We start from the raw sequence: 18395 nt of genomic DNA on the forward strand, positions 1-18395 counted from the left end.
TTTATGAACAGAAATAGATTTATTGTTGAACATAAATAGATAAGTTAGGATGACCACTATCTTTATCCAATAGGAATGATTGTTGTGTTTTCTCTTTGTAAAAAACAACAACAACAAAAACACTTGAATTCATTTTTTGTTGTTGCTGTTTGAATGGCAAGGAAAAACAAACAGTGGCGAGACACGCGGTGGCGTATAAATAAGGCCCAGGTTACGAGTGTTGGACTTTGTCCGGTTGTGGCGCTTTGACGGTGGCTTGCCGGGACCGGCGTTGGCGAGCAAGTGTTGCCATTTGACGTGCGTCCGAAGCGGGGTTGGGCTCACGGCAAGCTCGGGGCCACTTTCGTGCTCTGCTTTTTCTATCGCTCATGAACTTTGCTCTGCGTGTGTGTGCGTGTGTGAGTGTGTGCGTGAGTGTGTGCGTGTGTTACAGCAGACTGGGCGGACCTGGTCCTTATCAGCATTACAGTGATATGGCTGAAAAATAACTTGCCTGCATACAATTCCGACAGCGTTTTTTTTCCCCTTGCCCAAATGGATTACATGCGGACATTCAACAACCAATGAAAACTGAGTGTAATATATTTCATAGCAAAAATAAAGCATCTTCCTGTGACCGGCTTTCCCGCATCTCCTAACATCCTTGTCCAAAGAACACGCAAGAGAGAAATAATAAAAATAGGATGCAGAAAATTGGACAAGTTCTCTCAAGCGTCCTCAAGTCCAAATAGTTTGAAAAGAGCGTCCAGGTGGCCGCATCGTCGCCTTGCCGCCCAAGTGGGGCGGGATACTTTTCCAGCCCCGCAGGGAGGTCAACCGACGCCGCTTTTCCTTGTCTCCCATTGCTCCATTGCTTTGTCACGGGATCATCTTTAATGTGATTTGTTTTTAAGGGGAGGGGGGGGGTTGCAAAGCACCTTTGGCATCATTGTTTCTTAGTTCGTCCATCTTTAAGGTATAAGTTCCTTGTGTGGCAACGATGAGCCCACACTGATGTCCTCACCTCACGTCCACTGGAGGGGGGAAGCAGAGAGCTAAATGTTAGACCGCACCCACAAATGAGACATTTGGCTGAAAATTAGCCTCATAAGGTAGAATTCCCCATGTGGTCGCACACTTAGAATTCAAAACAAATAGGTTATATTTCTATTATTTCTATTTCAGGAGGCTAAAACATAGAACACAGAAATTGGATTGAAAATAGTCATTACTTTTTTCATAAGAGTAAAACTATCTGGACTACACTCAAGATGACATTGTTATTGCACTGTGAGAAAAACAGAATATTACACATGATTAAATTATTCAGCAGATCGGTTTTATACGTCACTAACTCAGTGCGAACTACGCTCATCCCAGCACCAACCGGGCAGGTCCAGCCGGAGACAATAAAAGTATGGGAGGAGAAAGCCAAGCTGTGAAATCTTGCTGTTCTGTAGCACAGTGTACAAAGGACAACAGTAGCCTCTTTCTTCTCCTGACATGCAAGCCACAGAAAGGCTTGCCATTGGACTTGATTGATGCATTGAATGTGCCCATACGACTCCCCAAAACGTGTGGCAAACATTTTACGGAGAACTGCTTCCGCCATATGGGACAATGCAAATATGGAGCTGCAGCAGGACGATGTCTCTTTAGTGTCCCTCGGGATGGACAGCAAGCAAGTCTATTTTTGGAGTTATTTCCTTCAGTCTATTGCGGGCTTCCTGGAGTTGTTAACTTTGAAGCTAACAGCTTGCTTGATGCGACATTGGCACGGGAGTGCGACTCACGAGACAAATGTAAACCGACCGACGAGCCGTCATGTGATTATCAGCCGGAATGGACGAAAGTATCCCCAAAACGACACAACGTTCAAACTGAAGCAGAGCAAAGACGAACATGGGAGTGAAAAGAGCCTCACTCAAGTGCAGCCGAGAGACAGGTAAGAGGGTTCACCTGTTTCTGCATCCGAGTGCTCCGCGGCGGCGTGATGCTGCGACGTGCACACGCACTCCAGGTGGTCTTCTAACCGTACCAAGACCTCTTTCAACTTGGGCCTCCTTTTGACATACTCCACCTTGGCGACCTGAAGGGACGAGGAGAGGAGAAAGCTTGGTCATTGTTGAGCAGAACGCTGCAGCCGAGGTCAGCGCTTAACTGGGTGCTATCTGAGCTGTCCTCGCAAGCCGTATCAACCGAAGAATCAACGTTTAGCTGCAGGAGCAATTCTACGGCACAAGGAAAAGATTTTGTCCCGGTAGGACAGAGCAGGAAATCCCCTGGCCACTGTATGCTTCAACTAGAGGCCTGGAGCATTCGCTTACAGGCAAACACACAAACTCGCCCACCGTGTCCTGACATGTCAACTGAAACAGAAGCACGGGGACACCTGGCCATAAAGACTTTTGACCAAGTCCTGAAAGGCGTCTACCCTGGAGAGACGAGCCCAAAAGGTGCAGCTGGGGTGTAGGTCTAGGAAGGACAAGGGTCTGCCCCATTCAACCCCCAGAGATTTACAGATAACAGCAAGAGAACGGTCCTTTCTGAAACGTAGCAAAGAGCAACAACAAGTGCAGGAATTTGGAGCCTTCAGCTTGGAAGCCTGATTGGAGCTGTACAGACAGCTTGCATAAGAGGGGAGGCGGCTCTGTGCGCTACAGGCAGGTAACTTCCACCTTCATCAGCCAGCCCCCGGGTGGCATATGGAAACAATATCCCACTGCAGCACAGCAACCCAACCCAAGCCAGCCATCCTCCTGCTTCACCTCATCACAAGTTCAGTTCACTGCACGGGAGAGGATATGAAGCAACAATCCTCCGTGAGAGACTTGCTTCCTCCGTCCCGTGCTGGCCCACTACTCGGCGGGAATGAGTCAGGCAGACGAGAGAACGTACCACGTCTGTCTGTTCAAACAAAGCACGTCAATGCTCACAAAGCACAATGGCACTCATGCCGACGCTGTGAAGTAAAAGCTCAGGGAGGCTGCCCCAAAGTGTGTGTGTGTGTGTGTGTGTGTGGGGGGGGGGCTGAGTAAGAACCGGTGGTATGCGTTGAGCAAACAGAGGACAATGGCGTCTAGCCGGGAGATGCCCGTTTGCCATTATGGAACCTTGACACGATGATGGGCGACGAGTCACTCTGTCGCATGCTTGCTGTGATGGGATGGGATGACATTCATGCGTTACCTATTAACATCAAGTTTCTAGGTTACCCGCCGAAGGAACGCAAACACGAGCCAGATAAGGGCACGGAGACCGTGTCAAGGGTTTATTGTTGGGAACAAAACATGAGAACAGTATGACGGCCTGGCATTGATTAACCTGGAAAAACAGTGTCAGATGAGACCAATCCTCTTCCATCCTGACTCACAGGTTTCCATGGAGGTTGTTGCAGGCAGGACGGCTTTCGGGGAACCGTGTTTGCCATTTTTGACTTTCCGCTATTGAGCACTCAATGGACGGCTATTTAGGCGCAGGCGGACGATGTGAGTGATCAACTTTTTGAGTGACTGTCAGCACCAACAATGTCACAATAGCGCACTCCATTTTTGCTTCAGGGGGTAAGTCATCAACACCAACTGACAAAATTCCTACTGATCAGTATTTTTGCATCAAGTCTCTTTGACTTGTTGTTCCCACAGCAAGGCAAAAAAGGATTTGGCCTTCATATTGGTGTGAATGAGGGTGTAACCATACATTGCTTAAACAATTTCCTGCACCACGTACTTTGTCCCGTGTTTCTTGTGAAAGGTGTTAACAGGGAAGGCACGCACGATTTATTCGGCGGGCACTTTTTGGCACAAAGGCTCCTTATCCGGCGCAGGCAATGACTTCCCACATAAAACACACATCAGAAAAGAGACCCCCATGCTCCGACGAGTGGGCCCCTACACTCTTTGTATAAATCAAACTGAAAGCCGGGGCCCTGAGAAAGAGTCCCTGGAGTGGCTTGGGGAATGATATCTGATCCGCGGGGTTGGGGTGAGATTGGGGGCTCTGGGAAATGCACCCACTTTGCTTAGCGCCCCCCCCCCCTGTGTGAAGCCAATTGTCCTGCTTGCTTTTAATTGGGAATTCCCTGAGCGCCAATGAGAGGATGACAGAAGGGAAAGTTTTACTCATGCCTTCCAAGGAGGAAAACAAAACGAGGATGTGGATGTACACCAAGAGGCTTGGAAGAGGGACAAAAACATGGAGCCAAAATAAATAAAATTGCGGGTCTGTTTAGAGAATACATTGATTACAAGTGACCAAGCGGGCAGCTCACTGGCTGGGGCCGAGGAAATTAGGCCAGCCTGACAATACGAGCTTGTGCCTCGCAAAAAGAAAGAGTTCAGAGGAACTGAGGCGGCGAGAAAGAAAAGCCGATCTTCCGAGGAGGGTGGAGGGAGAAGTGCAAAGAGGTGAGACAACCTGCCACTGCCCTCTTCTTCAACCCGTCTCAACATGCGCTCGGGCTGACGAGCGGCGGGGTTATCACGCAACCCGACAACAAACGTCTGGAGGTGAGCCACAATGCCCGCAAAGACAAGTCCTCAAGTATAACGGATCGCCAGATGTGGATATTGGAGGGCAGCAGAAGGCACCAGATCAAATATCAAAGAACACCCCCCCCCCCCCCCCCCCCCCGCAGAACAATGGAGAAGGTCACCGAGGTGAACCAAGCAGACCGCTGGAAAGGGCGAGCGAGAGAGTCGACAACGATGACTTCATATCACAGTCCAGCGGGGGGCTGGGGAGTGGAGAAAGGAAAGAAAGGAAAGAAAAACTGAAGCAAATACCGCATTTTTCAGACTAAAAGTCGCTCCGGAGTACAAGTCGCATCAGTCATAAAATGCACAATAAAGAGGAAAAAAAAACATATATAAGTCGCACCGAAGTTTAAGTCGCATTTTGGGGGAATTTATTTGACAAAATCCAACACCAAGAACAGACATGAACCAGCAACAACAGGCTAAACGATAAGATATGCTAACGTGACATAAACACAAACGAGGAGCTGAGAACGGGCCTGACGTAACATTAACAGTTATCCGAATAATTATAACATAAATAACACCTTGAGTTGCAGTTCAAATTAGCGAGTGATCCCTCGTTCGTTTATCGCTGTTTCACTACATTGCGGATTTTTGAATTTTGAAAATTTGTGAATAATTTCACATATAAGTCGCTCCTAAGTATAAGTCACCCCCCCACCCAAACTATGAAAAAAAAACGCGACTTATACTCCCAAAAATACGGTAGTAATTGAAGCCATCCGGTCGGCGCGGTGGTCGTCAAGCGACTCCTGAGCTTGGACATTGCTCTGCGGCCCACACTGCGGTGGGGGAGTTTACACATGAGCGAATGAAAACAATCTCCCCCTGACGTTGAGGTGACCCCAGAGGACCTCCAAAGTGACGCCATAGGGATGAGATGAGACAAACATATACAGAGACTACTTTTCCAAAATCCATCGGCCTCACTGGAGGTCCGCGGTGCCTCATCCTGGCTTTCGTCAAGACTAAAGCCGAATGAGCTTGAGCTACGTCGCAGCCTCTTCACTGCTGGGAGAACAAGCAGAGAGGTGTCGGCATTCGTAGGTAGAATGCCAGAGCACACTCAAGTGTATGGGTAAGACAGGACACAGAGGCAGAAGAGCCAACGGTTCTTCATACAGTTGAAGTCTGGTCGTACTAATGATTGGTGTCTTGCCAGATTCACAGGGCAGGCTTTTACAGCATGCATGGAGGACGAAAGTGCTAGCCATAAACATAAAATACATCAATCAAAGTGTGTTTGGAGAAATGCAAAGTGGCAGCGGGTGTGTTCTTTTCCTTGACATGGCCTGGTGGAAGCAAAACAGGCGGCAGGATGTTTCAAATACATGCACAAAATGAACGTTTATTCCGAGGGGACGTGAATAGAAATGAAGCGAGACTGTGCAAAGCTTTTGGACAGAAGAAAAAAAACGGGTCCAGGAAGCACCCCCTGCCCCCTGCCTCAGCTAGCCTAGGCTCCAGCTCATGATTTTAGGCTTAAAAATCCCTTCCCAAAAATGTTCTGCTCTTTATATCGCAGTGGCCTACGTTTGGCAACAAATCCTGACAGCGAGCGGCCACACAACAGTTTGAGTGTATTTTACAGCAGGTAAGGTCCAGGTACCAAATGCGCTGCCCACCAATGCCCCGAAATTGCGTTGATGGGAGAGCAGAGACAATAGTGTCAAGGCAAGGAAGGTTCCAGGCCTGCCCGCAGCTCTGCCGGAAGCTGCGAATAAATACTGCAGCAGACCAGCGTGTCCGTGATCTTGACGCTGAACAGAAAAGAGGGACGCGCACAGAGGCTTCTGGGAACCGTGCGCTCCCCCTAACACCACCCCAACCAAAATCAATTCCTTTCAGTCCTCGGCTTTTTGTGACACGGCGGCGTCTGTCCTCCAGGCTTCCGGACAAGACAAAGAGGGAAACAGACAGACTCGCCAGACAGCCATGAGAAATCCATTTATGGATTTTGGTGGATGAAGAAGATCGGATGTGGCCACCAACAAGGTTTGGTTGAGTTTAGGCTCGCAGGCCGTCAAGCGGGGTCACCGAGTTCGCTTGAAAGGCTCCAGATTACAAGTCTGCTGCTGAGATGGAATCCAAATTTGAAAAAAGAAGAGAGTGAGGTTTACATTGAACGGAGTGAGCTTCCCTTGGCTGGCAAAGTGCAATTCTCGGTACGTTAGCCTGGGGCGCCTACCTTGACGGTGCGGTGGTGCTTGCGCGAGGGCTGGCAGCGCACGTTGCTGGTGTTGCAGCAGCCTGTGCAGCGCTTCACCTCCACACAGGGTGGCCATACCAGGAAGTTGGCCGAGGTGGGGTCCACTTGGCTCCTAGGGATCTCATAGATCACTGTCCGCGTCTTGCATGCTGCCGGCACCGCCTCCTCCACTGGGGGCAAGCAAAAGAAACGCTCATCTCAAATTTGCCCAAGGTGTGCCCTTTTGGCAGACGACTATTTGATGACTCATTTGTCTCGCCTCGGAAGAATGCGCTTGCTGCTTGGAATAGTCTTCTCCTGAGATTTGAGCCCAAACATGTTGCCGAGGGCTTGAGGCCAGACCTCTGAATCGGACGGACGTGAGAGATGAGATTGCCCTTTTTGAGTGGCTTCCGGCATGCTCAACCTCGCCTAGCGGACAACATGAAATCGGAGCAAAAGCGAGCGGGCTGCCATCGGGCCAGACCACGTCGCACGACGCACAAGCTTTCTCTCTCTCTCTCTCACTTGTTCACTCGTGTGCCCCCCCCCCCCCCCCCCCCACACACACACCCTCTCGATCAGATATCGCAGCGGGTGCTCAACATTTGCTGAAGAAATGTGACAGAAGGTCTCGGCGAGCTGCAACTTGACGCCTTGAATGTCTGGAATTTCCACGCTCAAGGACATATTCCTCTCCTGACGTGTGTCTCGCATATCATCAAAAGTCCACCAAAGAGACGAGCTGTGCTTCCATCATAAAGCCCACAAATCTTTGCAAATAGTCTTGAGTGGAGCTCAATTTTATACCAACTTTATACGATAAATTAGACACAGATATTTATATATAACGGATCTTGAGTGCAGCAGGAGAAAAAAAAATTTTTTTCATTTTTATTAATTCCGTAGTGAAAACTCTTTTGTGTTACTAATTCCTCTTCAATCAAGCATACTCGATTGTCAGTCACATACTTGAATACAAAAGTATTTGTAACGCCGACTGCGGAACGGACGCCTTGCCTCGTTTTGAGAGAAAGTTTGGGCTCCCATGGGTCACCGTCAATTAGATGCAAATTTCGTCTGTTGGTGGGCCAGGTTGGGGATCCCCCGCCAATGGCTGTCGGTGCGTAGCGACGGCGACGTTGCGCCAGTCTTACCGATGCTTCTCTTGCGGCGGCGGCGGCCATGCAGCTGCGAGCTCTTCAGGTCGCCATCGTAAGCCGGATGGCGGGAGGAATTCTTGTGCCGGTGCTGTCGCTCGCGCTGGTTCTTGTGAGGCTCCGAGGCCTCGATGACATCGTTTCCCGTACCTCGTCAAAACAGAAGGTGCTGGTGTTAACGTGGGTGAATGCTCCCCCATTTGGTCCGAATGAAGCGCCAGAGCACCATCAAAATGAGTTCCCTTTTCAAACGAGAAACAAACGGAACGTTGCGAGTCGATGACGTCGGCGCTGCCCGGCTGAGTCGGCACGTTGACGCACGGCACTCATTTGCCTGCGCCGGTTTTGCTCACTCTTGACCTTTCTCAATGAGCGAGCGGTTGTTTTCGCCCCGCAAAGCCACCCTCTTGGCTCGTCATCTGATAACGCTTGTTTTAGTTGCCGCCCGAATATTACAGAGGACGGTGCAATGAAATAATAAAGGCCCCTCACATCCCGAGCCGACCCAAGCGTGAGTGTTTGCGCAGCGGGCGAGGCGGGGTCGATCTGTGTGCGCGTAGACGCCCGCGGCCCCTCCGTAAACACGCTGCGTAATTCGTTCGTCATCCCGCGCTACGTGTTTGAACCCGGCCGGCCGGCCAGCGAGCACGGCAAAAGCAAAAGCGTGGGCGCAGGCCCAAGGTGACGCGCCGCCTTGTACCTCTCCCACGCAATTACCAAGAGAGTAGCGCCCGTGCAGTGTAGGCCAAACGCGACACCTTGCTTTATGGCAACGCTCATGCCAGCATTCATTCCAAGTCAATTTGGATGTGCAGTCAAACATTTCATGGACACTTGCTGGTCTGTCATTGAAATGGAGAAGATGCGCAATCGGCCACTCACGTCCTAACAACCAAAGTCCACGTCAATGCTCATCTCTCAGGGTTATACATGCGACCAAACAAAAAGTATGTGCATCGCTTGTCGTGGCGTTGTGGCAATTTTTGCTTTGATGCCACGTGCACAACTACGATATTGGGAGTCCAAAACGGTTTGAAGTGGCACGCCTCCGTTGAATGAAGTGTGTGTCCAAAAAACATTTACGCTGACTGCTGAGCATGACGTAACACATTTCTCGACACTGAGGTGGACATGCCGAGCGTTGTGCACACGTCACAAACGTTCATGAGGCGCAATTTACCTACGGAGTCAATTTCGAGTAGCCGCTGGAGGTCGCTGATGCTGTGGATTTCACTGCGGGACAATCTGTCGATCAGCTCCTGAGGAAAGTGCTGCACTTCCTTCAGCACCCGGCACGCGAGGAGGTGGTGACAAGGGGAGAAAGAGTTAGAGATGCGTGTGCGTGGCAATTGCAGTTAAAAAAGCGCGTTGGACATACTAAGTTGATCATCACTCATATTTTAGCCTACACCCCCGCCCACCTACATGTAATACTGCATTGAATTGTTTTTGCATGAGGCCGTCTGGCGATGCAGCCAGTAGACGTGCAAAAGTGCGCGGCACTTTGTTGCCCTCGCCCCCGCGGTAGGAAAGGCGCCTCGACAACCAAGCCCACTCGTAGTGCTGGTTGGTGGTCGTCTCTCGGCGACTATTTATATCACCCGGAGCCGTACCCGTGAGTTTGCCCACTTGGCTCAGGCTACACACAAAATAGGTGACAAAAGCCCAGAATAACCGGAGCGGGTTGGACAACTCGAGCGCATAGTTATTTCTTGGGGCTGCTTACCTGAGCGTTGGCCAGCAGAAGGTACGTCGTCCACAGCAGGAAGTAGTAATAGTAAATTGCAGCTCTCATTTCCCTTTTAATTTGGAATGAACCCCAGACAAGATGAAGCGATCGTGGAGGAGCCGCGCAGTCGCTCCTGACCCCGGCGACCCTCGACCATCCCCTCAGGGCGGGGGAGAAAAAGCGAGAGCTTTTGGGGCTGCTTCAGTCGACCTTTGCGTGAATCAAGTGTTATGTGTGCGCGTGTCGTCGTTGGTGTTTATTGTTTACTCCAGCTGCTCCTCAAAAAGTGTGATAATCCCAAGGAAAGCCAGACGCGCAGGGCACTTGTACTTCACAACCTCATACGCACCTCCCAAAAGGGGAGAAAACCGTAATCCAGAGGAAAAACCCTTTCGAAAATCACGAATGCAACAGGAAGAGGCGGGGGGCAAAAAGTAGTGGTCCGTTGGCGTCGAGGCATCCAAATGGAGTGAGAGCGAGCGAGCGTGTGAGCGGCTTCTTAATATAGAGCGAGCGAGGCGGCGTGCAGCTCCGCAACACTTGCGCCTCCCCTCGCGTCTCCCTCCACTAGGGCAGGCAGTTACTTGGCTGATTTAAGGAGCATGCCCTTCCTCCACCAGCACGCGCGCACACACACACGCACACGCGCACGCACACAGGTTTCTCAAACTTCTGCCCCAAAATGCTCTTGCAAATGCCATCATGCATGACCAACGTTAAGACAGTAGCATACTAAGTCAAAGTGTTCATAAAAATGGAGGCCAAGTGTTCTTTGACAGTCACCACCGCCTGCTCCTTAAAAACCCCTCCTTGTGTGTATCCCAATGAACTGAAGCACTGTGAAATTACTTATAAGTAATTTTAGTTGTAGTAACTATAGTTACTACAACTACAATGAAGTTTAACTCCTCATTTAAAGGCAATGACAGGTGTTGCAAAGTAGATACTCATCTAAAAATCGAAATTTGTTTAACTGACCTGCCAGGGTGAAGAAAATATCCATCTCGTGGCAGGTTAGCAGACCCTGCTTGAGGATGCGGACTGATAAAGGCAGCAGGCGGACACCGAGTCGGGTCCACGTGCCGGGTTATTCGGTGTTCTCCAAAAAGGCTCCACAATGACTTTGCTGCTTCTTACTTTTTCCCAATCCAAATTCTTGCCATAAGCAATATATTGGACGGAAATGGCGGCCACCGTGTTAAAAGTTCCAATCAGATTCCATTTCACAACGTACAAAAAGATATGCGCGCATATTGCCGATATTTGCCGCAAGATTCATTCTGTTTCTGAGGAAATTTCTTAGTCTCTCTAGAGACCAAGTTGGAAGTTTTACAAAGCGAAAGCAGACTCTATCCCTCAGCTGCTTCACGAGCTTGCAGGCAACATGTTTACTGGCAAGCACGTGCCGAGTAAACATTTTTAACCCTATAAAAGGACTTTTACAGACGCCGGCGCACAGTAAAGAGGAGAGCCGGCGGAGAGCCTGGCCAGCGAAGAGGACGAGTGAAGTGCGGATGACTCCCATTTCCCTGCAGGCCGGCCACACATTGCGCTCTGGTGTTCCGATTTGATATAAGTACTCAAGTGAAGACGTCATGTCAAGATTTTAGAAAATGTCTTAGTAAGGGCAACTTGTCCAAAAATATTAGCAAAGTACCCAGATGAAAGGTTGAGCTAAATATCCGGGTGAAGTGGCAATGTCCTAATTTGAGCTAAATTTCCAAAAGGGGTTTTTCCCAACAACGTTTGCCGACAGATGGTCAATGGACCAAGTCTTTCTTTGAGCCAGTGAAAGGAGCATGTCCAAATTTCAGCAGTGTTCATATGAGGCCAATGAACGAATTGGAGTCGAAGGCAGCAAAGCAATTCCCGCTTTTGAGTCCAACATCATCTGAGCTCTGAGCCCGAGCGAGGCAGTCACACCTTGACGTGGCCATAAAAGCAGATAACGCAGTCCACAATAGAAAGCGACGGCTCATATTTGTCACTGGGGGTGGGGTAGGGGGGGCTCCTCCTTTTGGATTGCCAGGCGACGGACAAATAAACACACCCGTGCGCGTGCGCACATTGCCTCCACCCCGGGGAGAAGGAGCAGGTCACTAGCACGAGGACCACTCCGCCTCCTCCTTCGGCTTGTTCACTCGTCGACGCTCGTGATTACAACGTCGTGAAGGTTGGAAGAGACTGGAGCGTCTGGCGCCATCCTCTCTGTTTGATGTCCAGATGCGTCAAAGTGTGCTGTCACAACACCATCGCCAAGGCTGCCAAGAAGGTCATCCTCAGGGCAACTGCAAATGGGCGAGAACCGCAACTGCAAATGGGCGAGAACCTGAAATGGCACCCGACTGGCAAGTCGTTAGAGGCGGCCAGAGCATGGGCAATGTTTGCTCTATGCTCGCAGCTTTTCACCTGACTCAGTTCAGGCGGGGTCAAGTGAAGGACCCTCACTGGGTTTAAGAAGGACTCTGGACAGTATCTCCTTCTAATTCAACGAATCTTGACCGATGGCTCGTCTTTTCCCGTCCTAAAGCAGCAGTCCCAATCAGCATTTGCTACTGGAGCAGACAGAGAAACTGAGCAAAAAGCAGTTTTTCTTTTGATAATCGGGCCTGTGCTTGAACATGTGTCAAAGCACTTGTGTGTGCAGCCACCAAAAAGGAGCTTTGCCGAGCTCATTCCAAAAGGGGGACGGACGGAGCAAAGGATGCGCCCAAGAAAAGCGGCACTGCATTGAGAAGAGCACTCCTGCCTCAACGGCAGCCCCATAACGCTCTGCTGCCTTGAACGACTCACCGGCAGTGGCAAAACCAATGAGTTCATTTCAAAAGGAGCAGCAGATAAGGCAAAGTCAGACTTGTTGCCTGGGTCGGGTATGAAGCGACGATGGACCTCCATCATGCGCAAGGCCCACGCGCACACCTGCGTGATCTCACATTTCCACAATTGGACAGACAGACGGCAAGTTACAACACTTGCTCAAGTCCTTACATGCTGCAACCCCCCTGTCCTGCTTAGACACTGCTTCTTTATAAAAAAAAAAAATTGGGATACACATGCAGTTTGAAAACAGGGGACTTCCAGCGGCTGAAAGAAATAGCAGAGTAATTGACGGTGGTCTGTTGTCTATCAAGACCTGACCTTTTCAACATGTGTGTGCCGCCTTGGAAGGAGGAGTAGAGAAACTTTTGGAGGTCTGACCCGACTCAACCCGAAAAAAAAAAAAAAAACAATGATGCATGACGAGCAGAAGGTGAAGACGAGGCAATACCAAAGTATTCCTACGTAGTTTGCTCCCACCACTTATACATTTGTGCTGCCATTCAGCTAGCCCTGAAGAAAACATTCCTTTGAATCCAAAGCGTCGTCGCAGTGGCATGGCAGCGGTCCAGGGTGAGAGCCTCGGTGCTTCGCTTTTGTTTTTTGTCTCACAATCTAGCCATTGTGTCAACAGTGGGCAAATTTGGTTGCACAAGAGAAGAGGGCACACGGTATGCGTGTGGGATTGGAGCGAGACAGGCCTTTCATGTCATTTGAATTCTCTCATCATGGTAGCCGGACGAGAACTCGGACCCCCCCCCCTCCTCCTTTGAGAACTTCAAATGAAGTGTCAAAATCCCCAGGCAGAAGGGAGATCACAACACGCTAGATTATCAACAGGAAGTGGGTCCATTATGAGCTTAAAGATAGGAGCCGGTGCTCTCTGGTTACAGGCCCCCTCCCAATCCACACATTCCGGCCGGCTTTAGGGAGAGCGTCCGGAGGGAGGTCATCCGGGGTCTCCCGCAACTTGCGGAAAGCCGGCACTTGACAGTCGTCCACTTGTGACTTTGCTCGTTGCTGTTCCAAATGCCGGGAGGTCTCATGGAGGGCCAGGGATGGGACAGAACAGTTTGGCCACGTCGCATGTCAGAGCCTTGTTTGAATCTGAACGCTGAAGGAGGTCGCTTGACAAACAGCTAGTGCCCCCCACTGCGATGAACATTTGATCCCGAATAATGTCTTGTTGTATTTTCCCAGTTCTTTATTTGAATGACTATTATGAACGCAGCTCACCAAGATGTGACTATGTGTATAGTAGCGGCCCCTGAGGGAGCAGCACGATGCCACAAAAGAAGCCACAAAAATGTGGCAAAACGCAGTTGCATTTCTTTACATTCTCTTGAATGATTTCATTACTCTACATTATTCCGGTCCTTTTTAGACTGTATTCTACTTAGTATGCACTTGATGTGTGTGTGTGTGTGGGGGGGCTTTACATTCCTTAGTTGATTTAGTGGGCATTAAGATGGGGAGGAATGCGTCAAAGCTGTGTGGCGCTCCTGAAAAGCGTAGGGGAGGAGCCCCACGACCCTCGGACAGCTTGGTCGCATGGATGACACTTTGCTTAGATTGGGGGGGGGGGCACCCGTACAGAATGAGATCAATGATGCAAATGTCAGAATGAGACTCGTGAGCAAGCAAGGAAGGAAGGTATTGGCTACACTGAAAACAAATGACCGCTCAGACAATCTGGGGAGATTTGATCTTTATTTTCTCAAGATTTTTTGATACATTTTACAACATTGCATCAGTGTCAATATTAGTTGCAATTCTTCCTTTGAACATGGTTTCCAGCAAAGGTGTGTTGTAAAACTGCTGCGTTCACTCTACGGGTACGCTAGCAAAATGGTGGAAAAGCTTTCAGCCAAAAAGAACGATAACAAGCTTTTCAAAAATCCTGAGACGATCTCTGCGTGCATTTACAGTGGGTATCAAAAGTCTACACACTCCAGTTCAAATGTCAGGCTTTTATGGTCCAAAAATAATCAGACCAAACTTTTTTTCCAAACTTTTTCTACCATTCATCACTCAACTAAGTTTCACACACTCGACAGGCAGGCATCTGCTTCAAACAAAAAAGTAGGAAACGCTCGCTTGAACGGCTGAACTTTATCTGGTATTGATTAGAGGCACTTCACACGGCGGCAGGTTTGTGCTGACTCCCATTTAACATGACTTGCAATGGGATCGGTTCATTATGAGGAAAGCCATATGCTCAGTTTGAGTGACTTTGCCCAATGCGACAATGGAACAGTCACGGTTCCGTTGTTAGTCTTTTGAGTTGTCGTTGTGTACTTGGCAGCAGTTGCTTGACTACTGACCGGAAAAAAAAAGAAACCGATAAATGTTGCCAAGTAACTATTGTCAGTTAAAAAACAGAACAATAACCAAGTAGTACGTAGAGTGCAACTCATCCTAATAGTAACAATACATTGACCGTTGTGTGCTGAGTCCCATTTCACATGAGTTTGAATGTGATTGGATCATTCTGAACACGGCCACACACTTGTGGAAACCCGCTTTTCCCTCCACACACCATTTTCCCAAATATATCTGTTTGTTGTTGGGTTTTTTTCAAGTTATGTCACATTATTTGTATAATTTTTTTCAAATGATTCATGTTGGTATTTCTGATGACTTAAATGACAAAAAAAGCATGTATATGAACAGAGCTGTGTAGACTTTTCCATATCCGTTGATATTGATATTTTATATTGAATTATTTTTTTCCAAGGATATTTCTGCTATTCACATGCAAATCAAATCGTCAGACAATAACAGCTCAGTTAAATAATCACGTTGTCATGACCGCCACCTCAAAATAGAAACCAAAAACCAATTCAGAACAACAGTCAAAGGGGCAAGCAACAAACTCATGTAAGCCGGTCGCGCATAGACATTTTCCCCCATCTTGCACAATGACCCCATTTCACATATGTCAAAAGTGCCAAATGGAGACACGTGCATCACACAGAGCCGCCGCCACATTGCACAAGATACAATGCAAACTTTTTTTTTTGGGGGGGGCATGACACACACCCTTAAAACTTTTGGGTCACAACAACCCAATTTGGGTTAAAAATTGGACTGAACGATTGTTTGTTTTGCATTGAACATCCCATTTCCCGCACAATTGTTTTCTCGGCTCAAATTTTCGGTCCAGTTTTTAAGCGAGCCATTTTAAAGGTGCATGACAGCAAGCACATGAGCAACAAAAAAGAGAGAAAAAGCACAAGAAACGAGCACCCTGTCATTGGACACGTAGAAGCCAGCTTGTGGGCCCCTGGCGAGCGGCCCCTCTGTCAATTTTTGGAGAGGTGTCAGACAGTGAGTGAGATGAAGCTGTTGTATCTCTGGATGTTTCTTTTGAGGATCTCAGAGCAGGGACCCAGCACGCGCTCGAAGCGAGGCCGGTCCAGCTTGACGCACTTGAGGGGGCCGCGGGCCACCACCGTAGCCGCCCGGGGACGATTCAGCAGCAGCGCGATCTCACCTGAAGGCCACGAAGGACTTTTATGACACACGTCGACCTCGTTCCATTTCTTGCAATGATATGACTATCCTCAATAGTTCCATTTTTTGTTGGAGAGACGACAAGAATACTTTTGCAACATGCCGTTCTTGTTTCAAATACGGCTCTTTTTCTTCCTAATTGTAAGTTGCCTCACAACACAAGGACTTTATTTTCCCCAATGACACCCATTGGTATTGCCGTCCGACGTTAAGCGAGCCCCTTCTCGGCCCAGTTTCGCAACTCGTCATTTTTCCATTCTGGCTTTCATTTATTGCTTGAACTCTCTTTGTTTTTTAAGGGCAGATTTTAGTGACAGCAGCTGCGGTTGAGCTCTTTAAGAAAAATTGGACTTGGATGAATGATGATCAAATATGCGTTTGGGCTTTGCGGTCCCGGATGGATCCAGAGCAACTCACCAAAGTAGTCGGAGGGTCCGAGTCGTCCTACCTCCACATACTCCTCGTTGTCGGATCTGCGCTGCAGAACGGAGGCGATTCCCTGGACATGGGACGGACAAGCGGAAGAAAAAGTCAGGGAGGGGTGGAAGAAAGAGGAGGAGGTGGGGGTGGACGGGAGGTAACAGAAGGAGTTACTGAATGGAGCTGAACATCATCAGGAGGATTAAGCAAAGGAGAAATTCCTTTGCTTCACAAGACACAGGTGCATAGGATTTGGCTCTGGCTTTTCCCCCCGTATGGAACCGACACCTGTTCCGTGGGAGGCAACCCAGATATTCCAAGCAAGGAGGACAATTTGGACGGCCTTTGCTTGATTCTCTCCAGAGCGTCATACAGAGAAGCATCCAAACGGGATGACTCGCACGCACAATATGGAAACCGCCGCAGCGGCCAAGAACGGCGTAGCCACACAACTTTGTGCGCAGACAGCAAAATAGTGAAACGTTTTCCAGGAAATGAGTTTTCCACGGCCAGCCTAGCCCGCAGCTGTTGTTTGGACCAACGCTTCACTAACACAACATTGGCCAGCACACGCTCTCACTCGACCGATTTGCTCACATCGTAGCTCAAATGTCAGTATGGAAAAAAAACTCTGAAAAGCAAACCTGGCGGTTCTGTTACGCTCCCACTATCGCTAATCCCTCTGCTGAGCAGGCTCGTGATGCTCTATGTGAAGATGATGAAGATTAATGAGGAGCCAAAACGTGCCTGCTTCCCACGGAGGGCAAATGGGGCTTCGACTCGGTCACAAGGAGAAGTGGTGCACGTCGAGTCACCTTTCACTCGTCTCAGGACAAACACAAATGACACGCAATCCCATCATCAACTGACTTTTTCGACAATTGACTGGTCCAAAGTGTCATTTCCACAAAAGTCGAGCCAACGTGATCAGCTTTGCGTGACATCAAAGCACTTGGCTGCTAAAGCAAGCAGCCAACTCTACGCTTTCATTCTCCGACAGTCACTCAAACGGCAAGGCGGGCCCCACAATCTCAATGTCGTAGATACTACAGTGGGACAAATAGAACACTGCCACCTCACTTGCACAATATCGTGGCATATATATATATAAATTCTGTGCGGCTTGGTGGCCCGGTACCAGGTGACCCACTGACCGGTACCGGTCCACGGACCGGGGGTTGGGGACCCCTGGTCTATGGAATATTCTGTACAATAGAGGCAAGAAGTTAAATTGGTCACTATTGTGGCACAACTAGGATCCAAAATAAACGTGTTGCCCTCCCATTGGAGATAATGCAAGCCGCATTGACAGTTTATTGCAGGTCACAAATCCAAACCCGTTGATTTGGTGTCAGTCCCGTAGATCCAAAAGGCGTGCGCACGTATAGACACGGGGAGGGGGGGGCTTGCTAGGGGCCCCAAGTGCAAACAAAGGAGGACCCTTAGTGCACTTCCCGCTTCTCCCGCTGCCTCCGTGGCTCAGCCTGCCTTCCATTGGATGTCAAGTGGCTCCAAAAGCCAAGACGACAAGGGCGCCGAGCGGCTGGAGCGGCTGGAAGGAGACAGCGTGCACTCGTTGCCTCGTTTCAGCAGTGAAACTGGGCAAGATGCATGCGAATAGATCACGAATAGATCACTGCATGGGCATCTGGCGCCTGCTATGTAAATCCTTGGAGGAGGAGAGGGCAAATCTCAACCGATTCAGCTCAAGCAGACTTGATGAAAATAAAGTATTTGGTGCAGGAGCCATCTTGCGAGTTGAATCAATCTCTCTTGCCGCTGGCTTGGACTACTGCCTCCCCCCCTCCCTCCCTCCCCCGTGTCCCTCCCAGGAGGGAGGCCGAGTCTCCTGACCCCGTGTGAATGCTAGCGCAGTCCGGCCGGCTTTGGGAAAGTCGGCCTGGGCCGCATCCAAGGCAAGGGCGTCAGCTTAGAGGCGAAAAATGGAAAATGGACAGCAGGAAGTGATCAAACATCATGTGATGGGCTGGAAATATTCATGAGCAAGAACAGAGAAGGGAAACGGCAAATCCCAAGCACACACATGC

General features: G+C 49.3%; 2 protein-coding genes and 1 long non-coding RNA gene across 9 annotated transcripts in view; 1 reads left to right on the forward strand and 2 right to left on the reverse strand.

Moving 5' to 3' along the window:
• LOC148383223 (platelet-derived growth factor subunit A-like) lies at nt 1–10138 on the reverse strand. 4 transcript variants are annotated; one of them, XM_088357527.1, is made up of 6 exons: nt 9592–10128; nt 9046–9145; nt 7863–8015; nt 6706–6896; nt 1939–2068; nt 1–1013 (listed from the first exon to the last, which is right to left on the reverse strand). In XM_088357527.1, the coding sequence occupies exons 1-6, from the start codon at nt 9658–9660 to the stop codon at nt 1000–1002; spliced, it is 657 nt and encodes a 218-aa protein (XP_088213653.1). In that variant the 5' UTR covers nt 9661–10128; the 3' UTR covers nt 1–999. The 4 variants fall into 4 exon arrangements, 2 of the variants coding, with proteins under 2 accessions (XP_088213653.1, XP_088213654.1); XR_015853333.1 differs by lacking the exon at nt 1–1013 and adding an exon at nt 2748–6589 and having other exon boundaries at nt 9592–10136; XR_015853332.1 differs by lacking the exon at nt 1–1013 and adding an exon at nt 2748–6592 and having other exon boundaries at nt 9592–10136.
• LOC148383224 (uncharacterized) overlaps nt 3130–18395 on the forward strand; it is a 27754-nt gene continuing 12488 nt past the window's right edge. The window contains exon 1 of the long non-coding RNA XR_015853335.1: nt 3130–3542. This is a non-coding gene — a long non-coding RNA (uncharacterized LOC148383224). The remainder of the gene's footprint in view (nt 3543–18395) is intronic.
• The window catches only part of prkar1b (protein kinase, cAMP-dependent, regulatory, type I, beta), a 20759-nt gene continuing 16468 nt past the window's right edge, over nt 14105–18395 (reverse strand). For all 4 annotated transcript variants that reach the window (XM_088357526.1, XM_088357523.1, XM_088357525.1 and 1 more), the window contains exons 10-11: nt 16345–16426; nt 14105–15907 (exon numbers count right to left, since the gene is read on the reverse strand). In XM_088357526.1, the coding sequence (XP_088213652.1) occupies nt 15735–15907; nt 16345–16426 (255 nt within the window). In that variant the 3' untranslated portion in view covers nt 14105–15734. The remainder of the gene's footprint in view (nt 15908–16344; nt 16427–18395) is intronic.

This window comes from Syngnathus floridae, chromosome 17 (assembly GCF_059516105.1).
Source record: "Syngnathus floridae isolate MCC-2025c chromosome 17, RoL_Sflo_1.0, whole genome shotgun sequence".
Classification (NCBI taxonomy): Eukaryota; Metazoa; Chordata; class Actinopteri; order Syngnathiformes; family Syngnathidae; genus Syngnathus; species Syngnathus floridae.